The 21,112-nt window shown below is 38.9% G+C and overlaps 4 protein-coding genes and 1 long non-coding RNA gene across 7 annotated transcripts; 3 read left to right on the top strand and 2 right to left on the bottom strand.

Moving 5' to 3' along the window:
• Positions 1 to 694: 694 nt before the first annotated feature.
• Positions 695 to 2,096, bottom strand: LOC119120682 (retinal cone rhodopsin-sensitive cGMP 3',5'-cyclic phosphodiesterase subunit gamma-like). Its single transcript, XM_037247822.1, has 3 exons — positions 1,981 to 2,096; positions 1,305 to 1,418; positions 695 to 1,216 (listed from the first exon to the last, which is right to left on the bottom strand). Exons 2-3 carry the CDS (start codon positions 1,406 to 1,408, stop codon positions 1,099 to 1,101), a joined length of 222 nt encoding a protein of 73 aa, XP_037103717.1. The 5' UTR covers positions 1,409 to 1,418; positions 1,981 to 2,096; the 3' UTR covers positions 695 to 1,098.
• A 2,617-nt stretch (positions 2,097 to 4,713) lies between these two features.
• LOC119123252 (endoplasmic reticulum resident protein 27) lies at positions 4,714 to 7,282 on the top strand. 2 transcript variants are annotated; one of them, XM_037252189.1, is made up of 7 exons: positions 4,714 to 4,877; positions 5,130 to 5,215; positions 6,337 to 6,477; positions 6,538 to 6,654; positions 6,719 to 6,844; positions 6,934 to 7,131; positions 7,235 to 7,282. In XM_037252189.1, exons 1-7 carry the CDS (start codon positions 4,820 to 4,822, stop codon positions 7,274 to 7,276), a joined length of 768 nt encoding a protein of 255 aa, XP_037108084.1. In that variant the 5' UTR covers positions 4,714 to 4,819; the 3' UTR covers positions 7,277 to 7,282. The 2 variants fall into 2 exon arrangements, with proteins under 2 accessions (XP_037108084.1, XP_037108096.1); XM_037252201.1 differs by having other exon boundaries at positions 6,340 to 6,477.
• A 3,973-nt stretch (positions 7,283 to 11,255) lies between these two features.
• On the top strand, positions 11,256 to 12,875 carry bglapl (bone gamma-carboxyglutamate (gla) protein, like). Its single transcript, XM_037259234.1, has 4 exons — positions 11,256 to 11,411; positions 11,492 to 11,776; positions 12,141 to 12,243; positions 12,354 to 12,875. Exons 1-4 carry the CDS (start codon positions 11,351 to 11,353, stop codon positions 12,454 to 12,456), a joined length of 552 nt encoding a protein of 183 aa, XP_037115129.1. The 5' UTR covers positions 11,256 to 11,350; the 3' UTR covers positions 12,457 to 12,875.
• A 1,515-nt stretch (positions 12,876 to 14,390) lies between these two features.
• On the bottom strand, positions 14,391 to 19,930 carry LOC119127359 (sodium-dependent phosphate transport protein 2B-like). Of its 2 annotated transcripts, XM_037259270.1 has the most exons (13): positions 19,758 to 19,913; positions 18,552 to 18,588; positions 18,365 to 18,478; positions 17,655 to 17,783; positions 17,436 to 17,579; positions 17,249 to 17,360; positions 16,676 to 16,868; positions 16,443 to 16,538; positions 16,072 to 16,192; positions 15,831 to 15,998; positions 15,622 to 15,738; positions 15,375 to 15,499; positions 14,391 to 15,295 (listed from the first exon to the last, which is right to left on the bottom strand). In XM_037259270.1, exons 1-13 carry the CDS (start codon positions 19,779 to 19,781, stop codon positions 14,753 to 14,755), a joined length of 1,923 nt encoding a protein of 640 aa, XP_037115165.1. In that variant the 5' UTR covers positions 19,782 to 19,913; the 3' UTR covers positions 14,391 to 14,752. The 2 variants fall into 2 exon arrangements, with proteins under 2 accessions (XP_037115165.1, XP_037115156.1); XM_037259261.1 differs by lacking the exon at positions 18,552 to 18,588 and having other exon boundaries at positions 19,758 to 19,930.
• On the top strand, positions 15,292 to 16,394 carry LOC119127371. Its single transcript, XR_005098817.1, has 2 exons — positions 15,292 to 15,505; positions 15,585 to 16,394. It is a non-coding gene; the product is annotated as an uncharacterized LOC119127371 (long non-coding RNA).
• Positions 19,931 to 21,112: the final 1,182 nt, after the last annotated feature.

A 21,112-nucleotide genomic window follows, 5' to 3' on the forward strand; every position in this document is an offset into this window, starting at 1 on the left:
TCTAGTGACAATTAAAAGTGGCTCCCCTTCATCATGGTTGCTTTAAGCTCTCAAACCTCCAACCCTAGTACCCAATTTGACTGCCTCTTTTGTTTTTTATTTGTTTTTTGTCATTGACTGTCCATTTAAAATGTTTTATATAAAATTGTTTTGTTGTGAAATGGATCCCATGTCCTTTTATTCCACTTCATTTATGTAGTAATAAAGCAACATTTATTTAAGCGACTCCAGATAGGCTAACAAAGGTCAAGAAGTGTCTGACTTAAACCAATGTAACCCGACATTTCTTGATGATGTTTCACCTTTACAGTGAAAGGTGTATTTAAGTTCTAAAAGTTTAGTCTTTGTGATGGTTAAGATTATTAAAACGTTCCTTAAAGATCACCTGTAAACATGAGAGGTGTGGGTGATGACGTGTTTGCCCCCCAATCCCAGTTTCTGACTGCATCTTAGGTTTCATCCACTGGGGGGCAGCAGACACATGCTTGGTGTACGGCACAATTGTGACATGGTTACCGATTGTCAAAACATTAACTTATGTTCCACTTTACTTTTATTTAAACATGAGGTTTACCTCATTATGATTATTTACTTTTTTAGGCAACTACCCGACTATCTTAGAAACTTTTATACATTAGTGCAAATCATTCAGGGCATATGCAATTGGAAAAACAAATAAAAGACACATAGGCACTTGTTATTTGGGGTTATTGTTTATTGACAGTTCTATTCAACTGTAACTCTCATTCCTAAGAAAGAGGCTGTGTCTAAGTTGACACTTGCATAGTTCATAAAAATATATTTCTTCCATAGATGACTGTATGATAAGAAGGGGTGAGGTTCTGGTAAAGGCAGGTAAGGATGGGCAGCAGGGCCTGGTAGATCTTATGTGCAAAGTGTTTTTCCTGGTAGTCCTCGGTTAAAGCATATTTGAACAGTTTTGGCTCTACTGGGGCACTTGAGAGTTTTCCCAAGATCCCATGTTATGCCTAACACAAGGAAGACATCAGGTCATTTGGGGCAAGTGGTGGTGGGGAAAAGTGGAGAAGAGGTGTCATCAGTCTATACAACGTCATGATTAACGTTGGATGAAGCTTTCTAGACGATTCCATATTTGGCCAAGTCACTGAGCTCCATGTCACCGAAGGCCTCCCAAGGGCAAACCACAGTGATGTCTGTGCCCAGACCCTCCATGCCGGGGATGTCGTCTCCGAATCTGCGTGGATATGCAGGCGTCACATCACACACAGGTACACACACACACACACAGTACACTTGCCGCGCAAGGTCTATTTTGTACTTACCCTTTCTGGCCGGGTTTTGGGGCCTTGCTTTTGAAGGTGCGAGTAGTCCTCTGCTTGAACTTGGGGGGAGCCCTGGCGGGAGCTGCAACTGCTGTGTCTGCCATTGTTGTTTTTCTGGAAGAACAATTTAAGAGGTGCTAAGTCTTTTTTTTTCTTCAAAGCCACCTGATGTTTGGATGATCTCACATGCAGATTGTCTTGATACACAAACAGCTTCGTCTATTTTTACACTTGGTCGGCTTTAAAGATTACTCCTCATGGCACAAGTCAGCATTAGATTATCTCCAATTTACCTCATTACAAAATGACACATTGCAGCTAAGTAAAATCTGACTTAATCTTTGTTTAAAATGCAAACTGTGAAAATGCACACATTGAAGGCCCCTGAAAAAAAGAGCTGAGATATTTAAAATAGCTCAGGAACTAAAAAAATGTAAATTCCCTGGAACCAGTTGGCTTCAAAGTGAAACGTTTCAGTCTTATACACATTATTTTTTAAAGTAATAGCATTGTTAATAGGTTGTATTGAAAAGGTGGACAAGACAAGAACATCAAATTAGTTTTTAGCTCTTTGACTACATGCAAAACAACAACAAATATAAGAAATCAACATGTCAGGCTCAATAAGTATGTTTGCCAAGTTGCTGTAGCGTAAAGGAAGAAGGTTCTTTCTTACCAGTTGGTGCTGAGTGTCTGTCCCACTTCTTCTCTGCTCTTTACGTTTCTGTTCCGTATGTCATCCTGGCATCTCTTTTATACACAAACTGCTAATCCCCCCTCACACAGGTACACGGTCCACCTCTGTGGTCATGGCCGCTAATTGGGCTCAGTGCTATTTTAGTGGCTAGAACATATGAGAACATTGATTGTTACATAAGGACGCACGCATGACTCAGGAATAACACCAAGTTGTTGCTTTCTTGAAGGTTAGAATTATAAATGGCTTGAAAGTCCATAATAACTTAACTGACATGAAGTCAAACCTTCACAGACATGTATATAGGCCTACATGTTATAATATGACAAAAATTCTTAAAAATGACCCAAAGAAGCATTTGAAATGATTATTTGGCAACAACAACAAAGTCAATATTAGAAGCTACTGTTTTCTGTATACCATTTGTTCTCATTAGGCTTGTTGTGACTAAGTGTTGCCGATTTCTGCTGACTGTGGGAATACACTAGTCACCAGTCACTGGGAACAACCTCATTTAAAAAAAAAAAAAAGCTACATTACGTCCAAACCAACATTTTATTTCCCCCTATACTAAATAAATTGTGTGCTACCTATGATCTTGTTCAACATTTAAAGAAGAAAATGAAAATAATTTCACTTAAACTGCAATTTATGATATCACAATAGGTCTGACATCAAAATAATCATTTCTATTTTTATTATATTGAAATACTGTACCTGTAAACAGTTGTTAAAGTGATATCAAAATTATTATTTTAATTCATAATATGTACAAAAATCGGAATCTTCCCTCAGGTTCATTTTACGCGCACTCAAGTTCTGAACTGAATTATTACATTATACTAGTCTCCTTTAATCCATTTTAATCAATTAAAATTCAAGCTTAATTGTCTTGTCAAGTGTTTTCTTTGCATTCTGCAAACATTCCCGTATTTGCTGCATCATGAGCAGGCTTGAGGATTGCTCCTACACGGCATAAGGCAAATGCACGGCATTATAAGTTGTATTAGGGTGTCTTGAAAAATAGCTGCGGCCTACTTGCGAGTAATCTGAAAAGCTGAGGTTTACCTGCATAACATCACGACCTTTTCTCTCAGAAGCTTCGAGTGTGTCAGCCCGATCTGTTGCACGTTCCACAGGTCTTAATGACATGTGAGTAAAGCACATGTATGGAAACAAATATCTGTCTCCAGACTTTCTATCGATATTTTAAGTCCAATTCATAAGCAAGTGTCAATGACAAATAATAATAATAATTGAAAACAAAGCAATATGACCAAATTTGTGAAAAAACATTCATAAATACATTTAAAATATTGCTGAATGTCTCAACCATTAAAACATGTTTTAATACAATATATACTACATAATAATGGTATTAACAAGAGTATTTGTATTTTTTTTATGACTTACTGTAGAAAGTATTTTGCCATTGAAACATCCTCTTTTACGTTTCAGAATGTAATTTTAAAAATAGCTCTTCTGATCAAAAGGGAAAGAACTCTCAATTTGTGTCTAAAATAGTGTATTTTGTTTAAGAAATTAGAAATCATTTTCTTTTTTTATGATTAATGTTAATGAATATATTTCATTATTAAATTCTGTCCAAACCTGTTAATTCAGCTATTTATTTTTGTATCTATTGTGATAAAGAAATTCAAAAGTAGCCTGATAATAAAATAATACACTACAATTAACTTATTTTAGGGAGGTAGCAAAATGATTTTTTTTTTTCAAAATCCCTACAAGCGTTTAGCTTTTTAAATGATCACTTATGTAACTTTTCAAACAATTCTCTCTCCCATCACCGGTGAGCAAGCCCGTAAGTCGCATCTTGGTGACACCTGATTTAGACACTTATTTCAAGACGTGACAACAAACAAATTACATAAGAGATTAGCATCGATATGGGTGGTTTTGTTTTTTCAGCTTCTGATGTGTTTGTTGGTGAGCACATCCATGTTTACTGCTGTTAAGAAGCAACAGCAGTCATAGAGATACTGTTTATGACTACAAACCAAACATGTGGATGACTAAGCCTTAAAGTGGATGTTGTTCTCCACTGCAGATGTTTTGATGATCTGTGGTCAGCTACATTCAGCTCCATTTTTTTTTCCCCAACGACTACATCAAGCCAGTTTGCTTTTGCTTTACTACATACAACATGCATCCATGGTTCTGGGAATCACTAGTTGAATTATGTGAAACTGTTTTACGCAGGTTTATAAACTTACTTGAACGTTCAGAGCAAAGTCTGGAAATGACTTAAAGGGGAAGTCAAGTAAATTTTTCCGGGGGGCGAATAATAAATTCACTAGTCTAAAAACGGTATTCAGACTAATATTTTATTTGTGGGATAAGAATTATGCAGACGAGTCCTTCAATTTTCATCCATTTCGGGTAATTAAAATTTATCCAGTAATTTAAATTTATCTACCAACACACCTTCGACAAATAATTTGCCTCATTTTAACCTGCGCGTATTGCCATGACTCAAAATCTACATGGACATAAGAATTTTAGCTAGCTCATTGGTATTTTTGAGTGGCATTCGAGGTTAAAGATGACTGCAAGCAATCATGCAATTCGGCTACCAATACATAAGACTGACGCCTATTTTCGTCATTATTGACTCCCACTCCTCTCCTATGATGACACGTAATCCAATGTCCCTGCACCCAAATTTATCAGGACCAGCTGGCTGGTTCCCAAGAAACCTCCTATCACAACGCACCACCACTACCAGCAGGAGACCCAAGGTAACACAAGGCTGCAAAGTTTACAAAAAGCCTGTTGGACCTCTGAAAATACAGGAAAAATGCTCAGTGGACTCTTCTTCTTTATCCTGGTGTCTTGCGTCACTGCGAAAGAGAACGGTAACTTCACTCATGCAAGATGTGTCTTTAATCTGATTTTTTTTTTTTTTTACCACTGACTTTACCAATCACTTTATTTGAGTGTAGTTTCTTGAGTGTACATATCTTGGAATTTAAATTTTTAAATCGAGTCAGTCAATTTCAAACCATTTTTAAAACTCAGAAAATTCTCCTCTTCCTTTGGCACATTACGACATGATTCCCTTGACGATGTCATCAACAGAATGTGTGTTTTTTGTTTTTTATCCTCAGATGTGACGCTCCCAAGTTTAAACGACACCAAATCTGCAGAGGCCTTCATCGACTCTGCCGAAGTGGTGGTGATCGGATTCCTGGAGGTCAGTGAAATGAGACAGACATTTTAAAATCGCACAATTTAGTAACGCATTGGATTACAATATCTTTCATGCCACAAAGCAGACACAAAGGAGCCAAATTAAGAGCCGAGAACGTTTGTTTGCATGTCTGATGGCAAGTCTGCTCGAAAGAGGGACATCATGGGCTTTGCCAACTTGCCGCGCCTTTGGCATGGCTGCAGTGAGGCCAGAGGTTGACTGGTTGTCCGATACATTGCGCGCCCTCTGGCTGTCCTCCCTGTGCGGGGGACGATGGTCGGCATCTTGACAGGAAGTGCTCAAGCAAAGGCTTGCGGGAGAAGCGTTGTTAAATCTCCTCTAAACAACAGTAACAAAATAGACTGTACCCATGTATGAACCCATATTTTTATTGGTTTCTCTGGGATTTCAAATGATTTCTCAGGGAGTGTGTAATAACGTCTCTGAAATAGCAACCGTTTAATGTCTCCGTTCATTCCTGCATTTTTTTTTTCCCCTCCTCACTTGCTTTTTGTTACGACCACGTTCACGGTTCCAGTTGCGTTTTTTTCTTTTTGGTTTAGAGGGAAGATTGCGATGGGATTCGACAGTTTAAGTATGTCTAGAAATTCCCTCGTCGCGCTTTCCTTTTTACATGCCGCATGTGGGAATGAAATGAGGATTCCAGATGGTTGTAAAAAAAAAAATTTCTACATTTATGAATTGAGCAGTTATTTTAAACAATTACAATCTGCCTTCATCATATTTTCACTTAGTATTGAGTGAGTTGGCTAGCCCATCATTACCAATATCAACTAGAAATTGCAATTTCTCAATATTATAAAAAAGCACAACTAGAGTACATTTGACACTTCATTGTGACAGAAATTCAAATTGTGGTTAAATTTGAATTAAATTCAATACCTGCCCAATACAAACAATCTTGCTGAAATCTACTTTTTATTTTACTTTGATTAGACTTTTTTATTTGATGTCATACTTTATTATTTAATTAATTCTTGAAGTTCAAATAAGAATGTCCATGTTTTACTTTACTGTGCAACATTCGGTGTTGATCATTGAGGCTACAGTGCGTTTGTGTTTTGTGCTATTCACAAATTGTATGAAACTAAAACTTGACACAGCAGGGAGAAGAAAGCCGCGGCTACAAAGAGTTTGCGGCAGCGGCAAAGCACGTGGATTCCGTCTCAATGGCCGTTTGTATTTCGAAAGAGGTGTGGGCTGACTATGGCATTAAATCAGACACCATCGCTCTTTTCAGAAAGGTACTAACATGGCTCTCAGCATATTTGGCAGGATGATGCTCAAGTCTGCGTTATGTCCAGGCAGACAACCATCAAGAGAACCTCGTGATTGCTGAGATCGAGCAGCTCAAGACTGACGGTCTTGTGAACTTCATTATTGTGAACGAAGTCCGCTACATAACAGAGTACAACCAAGTGGTGAGTCACAGCACAATGTTAAGCATGATTTTACTACTTTCCTAATGCTACTCTCTCTCCTCAGACAGCTGTGGGTCTCTTCAACTCTGAAGTAAAGAGACACCTCCTGCTCTTTGCCAACAAGGGGCGCAAAGAATTTAATGAGTTAAAGGAGAAGTTAAGAGCTTTGGCCCCGGAGTTCACTAACAAGGTGAGAATAAAGTGAATAAAATGTATCGTTTTGAAAATAGCTCATATATGGCAAAATCATATTAACAAACGAACCAAACTGTCTTGAAGTTCTTGTTTGTGGTCATCAATGGTGCTGAAAACTCCAACGTCCGCTCCTTGCGCTACTTTGGACTCAAATCTGAGGACCTCCCTCGTGTTGGTATCTATGACGGTGACTCCGACATGAAGTGGCTGCTGCCTGAGGGAGACATTTCTACTGAGCGCGTGCGAGACTTTTGCAACTCTTTCTTGCGAGGGGAATTGAAGGTGAGCTGCCATAAAGGCAAAGATGGAACTTTTGTCATTTTTATTAAGATGTACAGATTGAGTGATTATATTGATTGATCCAATCATTCGTTGTACTTTTCAGGAGGTGAAACAGGCCGGAACAGAGATGAAAACAGAGCTCTAATATTGGTAAAAAAAAGTATTCTAAAGTGAAAAAAATAAATATTCTCCTGGTGAGCCTTCATCTTTGTTGCTAACAGCTCAGGAAACTTTCACTGTATGCACAGCTGCACGTCTGCTCGTCGTGCGTCTTGTTTTGTTTTGTCTGTTTATGCAAACGCGAGGCTGTCTGCGGTCCACTTTGCTGACCGCGTGTCGGCGGCCACAAGCTGCAGACAGGCTGGCACGCTTTGTCCGTCTGACCGCAAATGTCACAGTCGCAACCACAACACAACCGCCTCAGTTAGAGTGACACACAGCAGAGCAGGAAGACACAGGATGTAGACAATGGTCAAAGGTCATCAACATGTTACTTTCAAATGAAGTGAGTGGAAATGAAGGAAATGCATTCATTTTATATCCTGTAGTATGTATACTCTAATGCAGGGGTGTCAAACTCATTTTTTGTCATAGCTTCTTTTGGTGGGCCATTATGACTCTCAACCCAAATAAATGTATAAATATATACAGTAAAAGCTACAAAACAAACTCGTTTTCAAATCAGACGAGTAAAAACTGGTCAAATATTTTTAAAAAAAAGATAATAAAAGTGAAGATAATTTGCAATTCTAGTACTGACACACGAATTTGATGCACAATTTGTCTTCGCGGGCCACATAAAATGATGTGGCGGGCCGTATCTGGCCCCCGGGCCTTGAGTTTGACACCTGTGCTCTAATGGTACATTTAGATACCATTCATTGTATATGGTACAAAAAATGGATTGATGGATTATCTGATGTCTTATTTAAAATCATGCATGACAGCCATTTGAGATTTTAAATTCTGTGACTTGAAAGGCATAATTAGAGCAAAAGCTCTCATTTTATGCCCTCAGGAGCTCAGATGAATGTTCAGTAAAAAAAAAACATTGGCAAAAATGAAAAACACATTGGATGCAGACACTGTGAGAGAAAACATTTGGGATGAGCCCAGCAATGTCCATTTGAACAAGAGGGGAATTTCAAGGTCCAGACGGAGATCAACATCGTGTAATTGTCAGTGCCGTCTTGCCAAGCCCAAGCATCCGGCAGAATTGGGAAACCCTGACAGGTGGCATCCAGACAGTCTTGGATGGAGTTTGCATTTGGTTTAAGTGACATAACACATAGTTTTATATCACAAAGAGGCAAACAAAATTGAATTTTTGAGTCAGAGCAACAGTGAAAATGATAAATTAGCTTGCTAAATAATAAATGAGCACATTAGAACAATTAAAGCTGGTGAACAATTAATACACACAAATGCACATGGCGACATGTCATGTTTGAATTTTTTGCCAGGAAATATCGATGAAACAACACTCATTTTAATGCTGCCACTTCAGTAACATAGAATTGCATTTGATATTATATTTGAAGTATTGTGAGCACCAACAACAGTACATTGTCTATATTATATTTGCAAAACCACTATTCAAGTTCATTTGACAGACGTACTCCATGATGAGCGTATTGCAATACTAGCTGCTTCTTAAAAGAGTCACTTTTGAAAAGTTTGAAAAAACAAACATTTGACCCATATAGGGACATGCACATTCCAAAAACTGGCCCCTAAAGCCCAACTTATTGCGAAAGTCTAGCTCAAATACAACCCCATAATTACTGTATGAGTTACTCAAAAAAAAAAAGTATTTTTTCTCTGAAAGGCCACAACAGTGAACATGTCAGTCTCAAGAATTATTGCTCTGGGAACTGGGAACATATATAAGCATTTAAAAAAAAAAAGTACACACATTTATGTATATAAAAAGCCAGTATGCATGAATTTAAAAATTAGATTCAAATCAATGCAAAATGTATCAAAAGTATTTTAAGCATATATATAATACTTATACAAATTGCTGTGTATTTATTTTCTAAAACATAGTATAACATGATTTGAGGTATTAAAAAAAACATTAAACCCAACGTGTCCATAAACCATCCATTTTGATTACGTGAATAATTGCAACAAAAAGTATGTAAAATAAATCCATTCAAAAGATTTGTATTATTTATGATAAATAAACACATTAGTCAAAATCTATGAGAATATTTGAGATTACTTATCTTCCCCTTTTGGATGAAAACATTTCATTTGCAAAGGGCCAAAACTTCCCAAGTAACAATTAGGTCAATTTCATATATTTTTGTTTTGCCCTCACTTTAAGCCATGTGGGTGTTATTTCTACAAATTATTGACCAGCCTAAAGAGTTGAAAGAATTATCATAAATAAACTTTTTTTATTTTTTATTTGAGCATCTGCTTCCATGAGTGTCTGTATTTGAACCCAACCTCAAAAAGTCATGTATTTTTGTCTGTCTGGCTTTACCCTCAAAGAAAGAAGCTCTTCGAAGACAATATGATTTCCGATTTACAGCAAAGTTGCAGCAATGTTATGTGAACCGAATCCGCACGATAAAAAAAAAAACATAAAGCTAGACATTGAAATTACACGGCTCGTTCTCCAAGACAATTGCTTGACACCAGGAATAAAACGAGACTACAGGAAACAAGGGCATGAAGGTCAGACTAGACTCGTAGTAACAACTTATAGACAATACTTGGCAGTCTCGTCTGCACATTCTGCATAACCAACATTTAATTGCTGCTGCAGTATAGTTTAGATCCGTTGTTTCTATATGAAGTGATCCACAGCTGCATCCGTATTTGAACCATATTTCATATTCAAAACCGCACACGTAGCACTGTACAGCAACACATACCATAGGCCTTCCTTATATTTAGCTACATATGTGTAAGCATGCGTCTATCGGGCCAGCGCTTCTTGTTGCCAAGTGCTGGCCTGTGCCAGATTTTGTCGTCCCTAAATAGTGCTTGCCTGTGGCTGTGGTGGGACGCTGCAGCACTCTAATTAAGTCTGTCGCATAATGAGCCTGACCGCTACTCCATGTCACTCGATTAGAAGCTTGCGGTGCACTTGCACTGTAGTTTAGGGGTTTGTGGGACATGTGGGGCAAAGGGAGATGATAGCAATAGCACAACTGGCAAATTTTGATTCTGCAGAAGCAATACGCTATTAAAATCCAATCAAATTCCATCTAGGTGTTATTATTTTGGTGATATGATTGAAAGGGCTGTCATAGTGGCCATATACTGTACAGTAGAACATCTGTACTCTCTGCACTCAAGACAAACTGTTCTGGAACACTGCTTAGCCTTCCATCTGTTTCAATGAAGATGTACAGATTGAAGATGATACAATTGCCCAGAGGAGATATAGAATATGAACCCACTTCAGGTTCAAACCGTCACGTGTTGAGTGTAATGAAATGTTGAAATACGTCTCGTGAGCCGCTGTTGATAATGAGCTTTGCATTTAATTGTTTTGAAATGTTTGCTGAAGATGTATTATTTTATCTTTATGAGCAATTCATTTTTATTGTATTTTTTTCCTTTCTCCAGTATTTGACTGTTGGTACATCTTACAGTGGCTAATAAATATAGCTTTTAGAAATAAAACCCCCTTCCTTGATTTTAATGGGCCTAACTACGCTACTGCAATTTAATGTTGGTCTTTATGAGCATACTTGATCTAAGAATTTTTTTTTTTGTGGCACTTAATGTAACGATTGACCCAGGGCAATCTAATCAACTATATTTCAACATAAGCCTGTATTGCAATAGGCTATCATCTTCATCATCAATTATTATCCTCAACATCAATCATATGGGACAGGGAGCAATTTGTGGAGATTCTCAGGGAGTATATGAAATGATTATGTAACTTGCCATTTGATGAGAACACTTGAGGAATTCCAGCCTGAAGCAGGCCAGGAACTTTTGGGGTTGAGGGAGAGTGTGCGTTGGGGTGAATTCTTGGAGTGGGTCCCGGGAGTTTTTGTGGCAACCTCCCTTGACAAGTGCAAGAGGAGATGTTGACATATGATTCTCCAGCCAATCAGGTCTCCTCACTGTCTGAATCCCATCGGGGACAAGAGTATATAATGGAGCTCGTTTCAGGAGGATGGAAGCAGAACCTACGAGCTGATCTGAAAGACCAACTGAACAAGTCAAACTTCAACTTCAAGACAACATGAAGACTCTGAGCCTCCTCGCCATCTGTGCTCTCCTCTCAGCATGCTGGGCCACAGGAGGTAAGGAGCGTTCTGGAACATCACCGTCCGTGCTTGGGAAAAACTTTGCTCATAACTTCTATTTTGTGTTCTTTCAACAGTTGTGGAACACGACGGTGACTCTGACCACTCAGACGCCGGCGATCTCGCCGCTATCGTGGTCGATGATGCCGGAGACAACGGAGATGCCGGAGACAACGGAGATGCCGGAGACAACGCCGACTCTTCAGCCGCCGACTCTTCCAACTCATCCTCAGACTCGTCCGATTCGGATTCAGACTCCAATTCTGATTCCGACTCTGACTCCAATTCTGACTCCGACTCTGACTCCTCTTCTTCCTCCTCTTCTTCCTCCTCCTCTTCATCTGAGTCGGACAGTATTGAAGGTAAGCAAGCGGTTGATACAGTAATATAGCAAACAAGCAGAATAATATGGGTTAGTTGAAACTGATAGTTTAAACTGTAAAAAAAAAAAAAAAGCGCTTAAAAATAAATTGCTTACAGATAATTAGATTTTAACAAAATGCAGCATGTGTGAATGCAGTGAAAGCTCTCTTGTAACTTTTTCTGCCTCCAAGGTTAAATCATGTCTCGCCATGCAAATCGTAATTACACAGAGAACACAGTTGTGAGATGTATTGTATGTTTGCATGCTTTTTCCCGCCTCCAAGCATTTCTTGTTCGGCTGAAAGGCTCAAAATTTCAAGTGTTTTACATTTGAAATATACATAAAAGTTTTCCTCCTTCTAGGGACAGACGCTCAAGATTCTCACGTGGTCATGAAACGTGACGTGGCTTCCGTTTTGCTGAGGACAAGACGCCAAGCCCCTCTTTCCTTTTACCAGATGGAGCGGTATGAGTTGTTTTTCAAATGATTCCACTTCCATTCAAAGCGCATGTCATTAAGTTGGTTAGTTCCAGATCACCGCTAGTCAGTCATGCAACATCTTCATTCCATTGCAGCCTGAGAGAGGTGTGTGAGCTGAACACAGGCTGCGATGAGATGGCGGAGACGCAGGGCATCGTGGCAGCCTACACGGCCTACTACGGACCCCCTCCCTTCTAAGCGGTCCCGCTCGCCCATCACCTACGTTTGTCTCTCTTTCATAATACGATTGCGATCAAGAGCATCATCTCCCCTCCAACAAGAGCCCAGACAAACAAAACCTGGTTTGGACCACGTTGTGATTACACAAACGGAGGTCACAAACCTTTGCACAAGCGACGTCCAGAGAGGTGCACATAAAGTATGCAGTAGCCCATATATGTTGAAATGATTCCTCAGCCGCCCTTTGCATAACACGATGAATGGTGCTAAAAGTGTATTTGATTGATTGTATTGATATATTTATGCTATGCTTTAGCAGCGGTTATAGTAATAAGCTCATAGATGTACAGTAGTGTGTGAGAAATTATCTGCCATGGCTGTAACCACAAGTTGCCTCTGAATTTCAAGGAAATAAATTATTTTGTTTGTCCAACAATGACTTTGGTAGAAATCCTTTAAAAATCATGTTGAGGAAACCTTTTGAGCATTTTGTGTATCCTGGAGATGTCCTAGGTACTAGTATGCTCTTCGTCCTCTCCTCAGACATTTCAGTGCTCCAGTAGAATGGCTAGTGTGCACAACAATGATTAGTAGTCTAGGACAACTTAGCAGCATACTAGCAGCATGTTCCTAGTTGACATCTAGTCAGGGCTTAGTCAAGTGGGTCACAAAAGTAATATAGCAATCCTACTTGTATGTTGTTTTACTAGTCTTGACAAACAGCGCACTAGGGCATGGACCTTAAAATGAGTATCAAGGATCTCAAATACTCAAATAGATTTTTTTTTTCTCAACAGCTCGGACAAAATTGCCATCAATTTTTGTACTGATCACTAGATGTCAGTGTTGATCAAACAGATTGGATTGGGCTTTTCTAATCCTATGTCACACCAATACTTAGTTCTGATATGACACAAATATTTAACTTGGCTATCAGTATTAGATAAAGACCGTATAATAATTTGCACAAATCTCCCATGTTCAGCAGTTACTACCTGGGTCATGACCAAGATTTTCTGATTAAGATCGGGACAACTCATCATACATATCACCAATTAATTTACAGTTGCTTTCTTTTGATTGAAAGAATAAGTGTTTCAAATTTATTGTGCTGTGTATGTTACAATATTATATATATATATATATATATATTATTTATTTTTTTTCATTTTTTTCTAACATTTCACACGTTTCCTCAGAGATGTCTTCTGTCCAAAAAAAACAGTAGAGCTCAAGAACGCCGTCTGCTGGACGTTCAACACAGTACAAGGGCGCACGTTGCAGCGCACCAGGTAGGTTTGTTTGTTCGTTTGTTTTTGGTTTTATGCGGTGTATTTTATTAACCTTTTAAACCTCGTTGAACCAAGAATTTAAGATTTCACAGGTTGAATTATGACGAGATAAGATTAGCATGCGCCTGTGATTAACATGCTCACCTAAACAAGGTTAACCTGCACACACACGGTAGTCATTATCACAGTCACACGTGCTTCTTCTGTCTTATCAGCTAGAAAGACAAAAATGCAAAGTCCATCATACGTGTGTGCATTCGTATTGACTAAGAATGTCATTGTTTTACTTTATGTAAATACAAATTGCGACCAGAAACGGGCTTCGACTTGGTTGGGGGGGGGGGGGGGGGGGGGGGGGGGTTGCGTCTCTTGCAATATCTTACTGTAAATTAGTTTCTCTGTTACCGGTTAAAGGAGTCTTTTTAAAGCATGAAGAGAAACGAGTGAATCACCAACATAGATAAATTACATTAAATGCGAGTAAGCAATGACTCTCAGCAAACTGCACTGACGTCTTAACGCGTGACAAGTCATGTGGATTTTTTTCCTGGATGTGCTTTATTATTAGAAACAAGTGAAATGATTAATTTAGGTTTAAATGGAGAAACGATCAAACCAAAAAATGTTAAATGTAGAAAATGATGCCAACATTACACATGATTCAGGTTTAAAAGGTTTATTTAGATGGACAGTCATCTAATTTTAAACAACATATTCTTTGAATATAATCACTTTGTATAATTATAAAATCATTTTACATCTCAAAAAGATGTGTGAACGAAGTCGCAGTGTCATCAAATCTACAAGATACAAATGGCGAAGGCTGATACGGCATTATTGGAAATGGAAAAAAGTATAATTGTAAAGCGGCACACAGATATGGTAGTATTGTTTAGTTGCTATAGTTTTACATGAATTACATTTTTTAAAATAGGCTCATTGTCCCTCTTAAATAATCTAGTGAAGACATAAATAATGTTAATCTTGTGCAATAATTGTTGTGTTTAGCATGCAAAGGAAACTCAAAGTTTGGTCAGTTTTACACTGTTTGGCTCAAACTTGATCTCAATTCCCAGCTCTGTGTCGTCGCACATTGCCGGGTTATCGTAGGCTTCTTTCTCCCACTCTTTGTCGTCCTTCACTTTATCTTCATCGCTGTTGCAGCATTTGCAGCAGCAGCAACATTTGGCAGTGAACACAGCCACTACTTTGTCCCAGGGTTCTAGAGAGTGAGCCCAAAGCGGGAGGAAGTCCCAAGACCGCAACACTGCTGGCAGACATTCAGGCTTCCTCTTCTGCAGCACATTGATGATAATGATGATGATGAGAAGAGCCACGAGAGGGCAGGCCACGCCCACTAGGACCTGCCATCCGGCCAGCGACAGACTGAAGACGAGGAGCGGCACAAGGAAGAAGCAGGAGATGATGTAGACTGCGGCGAACCAGCGGTAGGAGGCCGTGACGTTGCCCAAAGCTTTGGCCAGTCGGATGGGCAATCGGGTGAATGGAATCGGATACCACAGAACGATGCCAGTGATGTTGAACAGGAAGTGAACCAGGGCAATCTGGAGAAGTCATCCATGCACTTTATTAGCATGCAGGTAAATCACCAAAATGCATTTATTGTGAACTATTGTTTATCACCTGCAGAGCGTTACCCAACGTGTCTGCTGGACTGGCCATGGCTGCCAAGATGGCCGTGGTGGTGGTGCCAATGTTGGAACCAAGAGACAACGGATAGGCTCTCTCAATGCTGATGACGCCAATACCTACAGGTATGTGCACAAGGTAGGCCCATGAGAATTTTCAATCACTTCAGATGAACATGCTCAGATTGAATTTTTTTAATTCTAGGGTTCTGGTCGGCGGACGGACAAATGAGTGATCTCACCAACAAGCGGAGTGATAGCGGAGGTAAAAACAGAGCTGCTCTGCACAATGAAGGTCATTCCAGCTCCGACTAAAATGGCAATGTATCCTGTGACCCAACCGAAAGGGAACGGGAAATCTGCACACACGTGTTAGCATAGAACACCTTAAGCACTCAAATGCAATGCGTTGCCTTGTCCAAGGTTAAACAAGCCTTGTGCATCCACTCACTTGTGTTAAGTATTTTCTTGATAATCATGGCCACTTGACCCTTAAGCATGGAGTTGAGCAACTTGACTATAAGCAGCAGGCAGGAGCACAACACCAGCAAAGAGAGAGCCAGGAGGATCAGACCCACAGCCAGATCGGACAAGTTCACGTTTACAAAAAGGTGATCACCTGACAAGACACACACAGTCACCGTGTCAAGTACGCTCATAGATGAAATTCCTTTATGTCGTGTCATGCTCACATTTTTTAATGTTGTACGTCTGTGAGATGTTTTTGAGTGTGAAAGTGTAGTTGCCGTCAGTCCAGCACATTGAAGGAGAGGTGCAGTTCTCTGGACCGGGAACAGTGACATTTACGGTGCTCTGAAAAGTCAGCCAAAGTTTTTAAGAATCAATCGTATACAGGGTGTCCCACAAGTCACAATATGCTTCCCTTTTTCTATTTCATGATCATTTGGACCGACACGACGTGAGGCTACCTGTATTTGACAGCTCAGGCTTTGTCGTTTTAATAAGCATAGGTATCCCCTTATATATAAATAGAAAAAAAGGAAGTGTATAGAGACTTTGGGGGACAACTTGTATTGTTGTGCCAATGATGACAGCATCCTACCATGTTGGTATAAGTTTCACACCACCTCTTGATGAGACTTTTGTTCCGGGCTTCTGGGTCTCCAGTGGCTATTTGGCTTAAGACTGACTTGTCTAGCTGTCTCAGCGGGAAAAAGAGAACGTTCAGAAATGTGCAATCGTAATACTATTATCGACCTTTAGTAATCAACCGAGACAACCGTGTTTGTTGACAAACTAATGCAAAATCCCCAAATTCATTGGACTTGCTTTTACCTTTATAATAGAATCTGTGAGGACATCTGTGATAACATTCAAGAGGTCGGGAGCCTCTCCGCTCTGGATCTGGAACGAGTCGATAATGAGCTTGGTGACCTCGTACAAGTAGCCGCTGGCGACCTCTAGAGGCAGCAGCACCAGAACCGACAGCCAGTTGAAAAAATCGTGCACCGTGGCCCCTGCAAATGCCCTGAGCGCAGTCGGAAAGACAATTTAGTTTAATGCCAAGCGGATTGAACTTTGCTCGCTTCTGATGGTAACAACGTATCACTTTTACATTAGCGTAATATTAGCGTATCACTTGGGATTATGACGACTGTGTCTGTTTTATGACCCATCAGATGATTTATTGGACTCCTGCAGCAATAATAGATTATATAATAATAATAAAATATAATAATATAAAATATATAATAATGTAATGAATAATAATATAACATAGAATATAATAGATAATTATCACGAGCCTTCAGCTCATACAGATGTGACTAAAACACAATATTCATCGGAATCTTTTAAGAAAGGAATGGAACCATCTGTTTTATTCCCCATTCCTGCTTTAGAAGTTACCTGCGAAAGATAGTTCGGTCCCCAGCCTGCGTCATGGCAACAAGTGTATTGGTGACTGAGGTGCCAATGTTAGTGCCCATGATGATTGGAACAGCCAGTTGGACTGATAGCACTACAACACAAAAAAGATATCACTATCATCTCCTAATGCCTAGATGTTGTCACACCACGTTGTGTGTTAGCTCACATCCAGAGGAGACCATGCTGACCACAATGGAGGACGAAGTGGACGAGCTCTGAACCAGCAAAGTGACCAGGACGCCAATGACCAGACCGGCCAGAGGGTTGGACAGGACAACATTGTCCTGCATAATGCCGCCTGCTGCTTTGCCTGGATGGACAAGGTGGATTTTATTTTTATTGTCCAAATGCACCATAGTGACACGTCACGCCTTCTTTCGCTTACCTCCAACAAGCTGGAAGGCTGAGCTGAGGAGGTCTAGGGAGCAGATGAACATGTAGAGGAGGCCCAGTAGCACAGCCAACTTCAAAAGTGACACCAACACCCGCAGCACCTTCCCTTTGGTGTCCAAAGCTGACAACATACACAAAAAAAACACAACAAATTAATTTTAATCACTTTATCAAATGTATTCAAATAGTAGCTACCCACTAGGGGTGTGCATCTTTCCGATAAAAAAACGAGTTGATACATTTCAATATAGAAAATGTAACAAATCTGTTCATGTCGGGCTCAGCTAACTATTGTTTCAAAATTAATGAATTTATCATTTTGGGGATAAATTGATGAATCCGGTTTCATTTCCATCCCATTATTTTAACACAGGACATTATTTTATATTGACAGTCCAGAGAACACACTAATTATGATTTGGTTGCCATTTAGGACACGTCAAAAAAAAAAAATCCGATATTTGTTTTCTAAAGTTCATCAACATATTTATGTTGTGCTTAACATTGATTTATCATTACGACACCAAATCTGAACCACACCCTATGTTCTCCAATAAATGCGGTTTTATTTATGACTTAATGACAAACTGTATGGTGCCAGTATAACTTGTTGAACTCACCCAACAGTGGCCAACGCCTCGCTTTTGGCATCATGCCAGTCAATATCACTTTTGAGAAATGCACATTTCAATTCCGCCTCACCTGACCATGGCACTCCGGTGTCTTTCAGCTCAGGCATATCCCAAGGGTCTTCCTCATCTGGTGGCCCATCATCCACCAGCGCCAGAGTAGACTGTCCAAGACTTCCTTTTTGCACTATTTGCACATTTACAGAACGCTGTTATATTATCATTTGTTTGGACAAGGAGTCTTCTGTTCAAAAACTTACTTTTGCTGCCATTTCTTTCAATATGCTCCTCGGTAAACTGAAATTATAAAGTAAAAAAAAAAAAAACGTTGATATTAATTTGTAATGCATGTAATTCCAATAAGGGTTATAATGGTTTGGGATTTTTCAGTTTAATTTCATTTTGACTATGGTATTTAATTTCAATTAATTTTCATTTGGATGTATTTTTTTAGAATGTTTTTCAATTTTACTAATGCGTTTTTTTGTTTTATTAGTTTTAGTATATTTAAAAATAAGTGGGATATTTGTCGAGCAAAAGATTAAAATATAATTGTGTAATAATTTAAGGTAAACTACAATTCTCAAGCGACAGTTTGACCTTCTGCATCATGAATGCATGTATGAATGAATGTATGATATTATTTGACAAAGATGGAAACGATGGTTGCTTAGTTTTAGCTTTAGTTATTTCAGACTTTGACTTTATTTTTATATTCCAATATTCTAGCTCATTTTAACATTATCATTTAAATTCTCAATTAATAGCCAATATTTTACTTTTCAATAGTTCCAAAAGCCACACCAATTGAATGACTATTGTACACATTTAGCCACTCACATGCCACAAGGTATTGATCATAGACTCACATGGTGTTATCTGGCCACAGTTGAATTCCATTAGTACAACACGATGACACGGAAATAAAGCTTAATTGATTTTCTTTTTCTATGTTTCACTTACACAAACACATGCGCGCGCACACACGCATTCACACAGTCAACTTTTTTCATTTTACATTTAAATCTTTGATATTATTCTAAAATGAGACTTTCACTCACAACAAGTCTGTCTCAGTTTGCTCTTTAAATATGTGCTGTTATTCATTTACTAACTAGTGGCATGATCTAATGCATAAGACACTCTAGATTCAGATGTTTATGTAAAAAAATAGTTTTTGGGTGTTTGCACATATTGCCATTATACCCCCCCCCCCAAAAAAAAAGCTTTTAGCTCTATTTCTTTGTGTCTTGATACTTTATCTAAGCGTGATTTTTGAACCCAAAGCAATGTCAAAATTATTTTGCATTACTTTGTGTCAACTAATTATACATGATCAGAGCAAAAAATACAGCTGCAATAAAAAACTCTTCAAGTTTGAGTTTGTACTTTATGCTTACAATAAAAATATAAATGACTTTAACACAAAACTCTGAAATGAATGATATGAATAGTAATGTCCTCACCGCAGGTGGCTTGAGTGCATCCATGCTGCCTGCTGTCAAATGCTGCGTGCGTGCACACAGGTAGAGTGTTGTGGTGAAGGAGGATTGGTGGGTGTCTTCGCATCACTGAGAGCTCCCACCAATAAGATCAACACACCTTGCTTGGTCACTCACAAATTTCTTGTAATCGCTACTCTGACGTGTGTTGCAATCCAACCCACATTTTTCCAGGTGCCTGCATGACTCCCTTACTGTGGATGTGACTAACAGTGTGTGTGTATGTGTGTGTGTGTGCAACTCTGGATCATTGTAGCACAATATTGATCTTAATAGAGCTGCACATTGGTCAACATCACAGTGTGCTAAATGTATACTTTATAGTTGCACTTGAAAGATTTTTATTTAGATTAGAACAAAGATACCACTGTCATCCAGGTGCTGCAGAAGATGGATATCTTTTACTTTATGAGAATTGTAGCTATATACATAGTTTGCAATAGTTTTATGTATTCACTTATCTTAGAAGTGCTTGAAAAAGGGCCCATTCTTATTTTGTGGAAATCTATTTCATTGCTTTTTTTTTCTTCTGTAATGTTGCATAGTTTGTATCCAATGTAGTTGGGCTAAATGCTTGAAAGCATAGGAATTTTGATTAACTGTATTTAATTTTGTTTTCAAATCTTATTTAATGGTACATTGTTTTTTGTCCTATGTATTTTATAAAATGTGGCTATTTGTTTTCAGAACTACTTCAGGAGGATATGGATTGGATTGGACTGGAGTGAATTCTGTTTCTGTAGCCTTTTGGGTTGCACTTGTACAAAGTTTGTAGCTATGGTATTGCAAAGTCCTTTGTCATTTCCAAACAGTGTAATAGCGGCATCTAGGTGCCATACTGTACTACTGCAAATGAGCCTCCACTGCGGAGGTCCGAACAAACCTGATTTATTGTGTAAATTCTAATTTGCCAGTATGTAATTTGTTGTGAGTCCATGCATTGTGTTGGTTTTGTTCTTTGAACAAGGTGATGTTCATGCACGGCTCATTTTGTGCACCAGTAAAAAAACATTATGTCTTGAATTGAAAAAAAACATGTTTTCACTAACGAGGGGTTCGGTGAATGCGCATATGAAACTGGTGGGGTTCGGTACCTCCAACAAGGTTAAGAACCACTGATGTAGACAAACAACCTTGGCACAGTCAGTCACATTTACGCCTATGGCCAGTCTTAAATGAACATGTACATGTGACCAATTCAGCCGCTAGAGGGCAGTCGTGAACACTTTCTGATACATGAACTGACAACTAGAATATATTTGTTACCTTTAATCTTCTCAACGCAAAGTACGCAAGTGAGATTCCGTCACAAATATTTG

Source organism: Syngnathus acus, chromosome 1, assembly GCF_901709675.1.
Source record: "Syngnathus acus chromosome 1, fSynAcu1.2, whole genome shotgun sequence".
Classification (NCBI taxonomy): domain Eukaryota; kingdom Metazoa; phylum Chordata; class Actinopteri; order Syngnathiformes; family Syngnathidae; genus Syngnathus; species Syngnathus acus.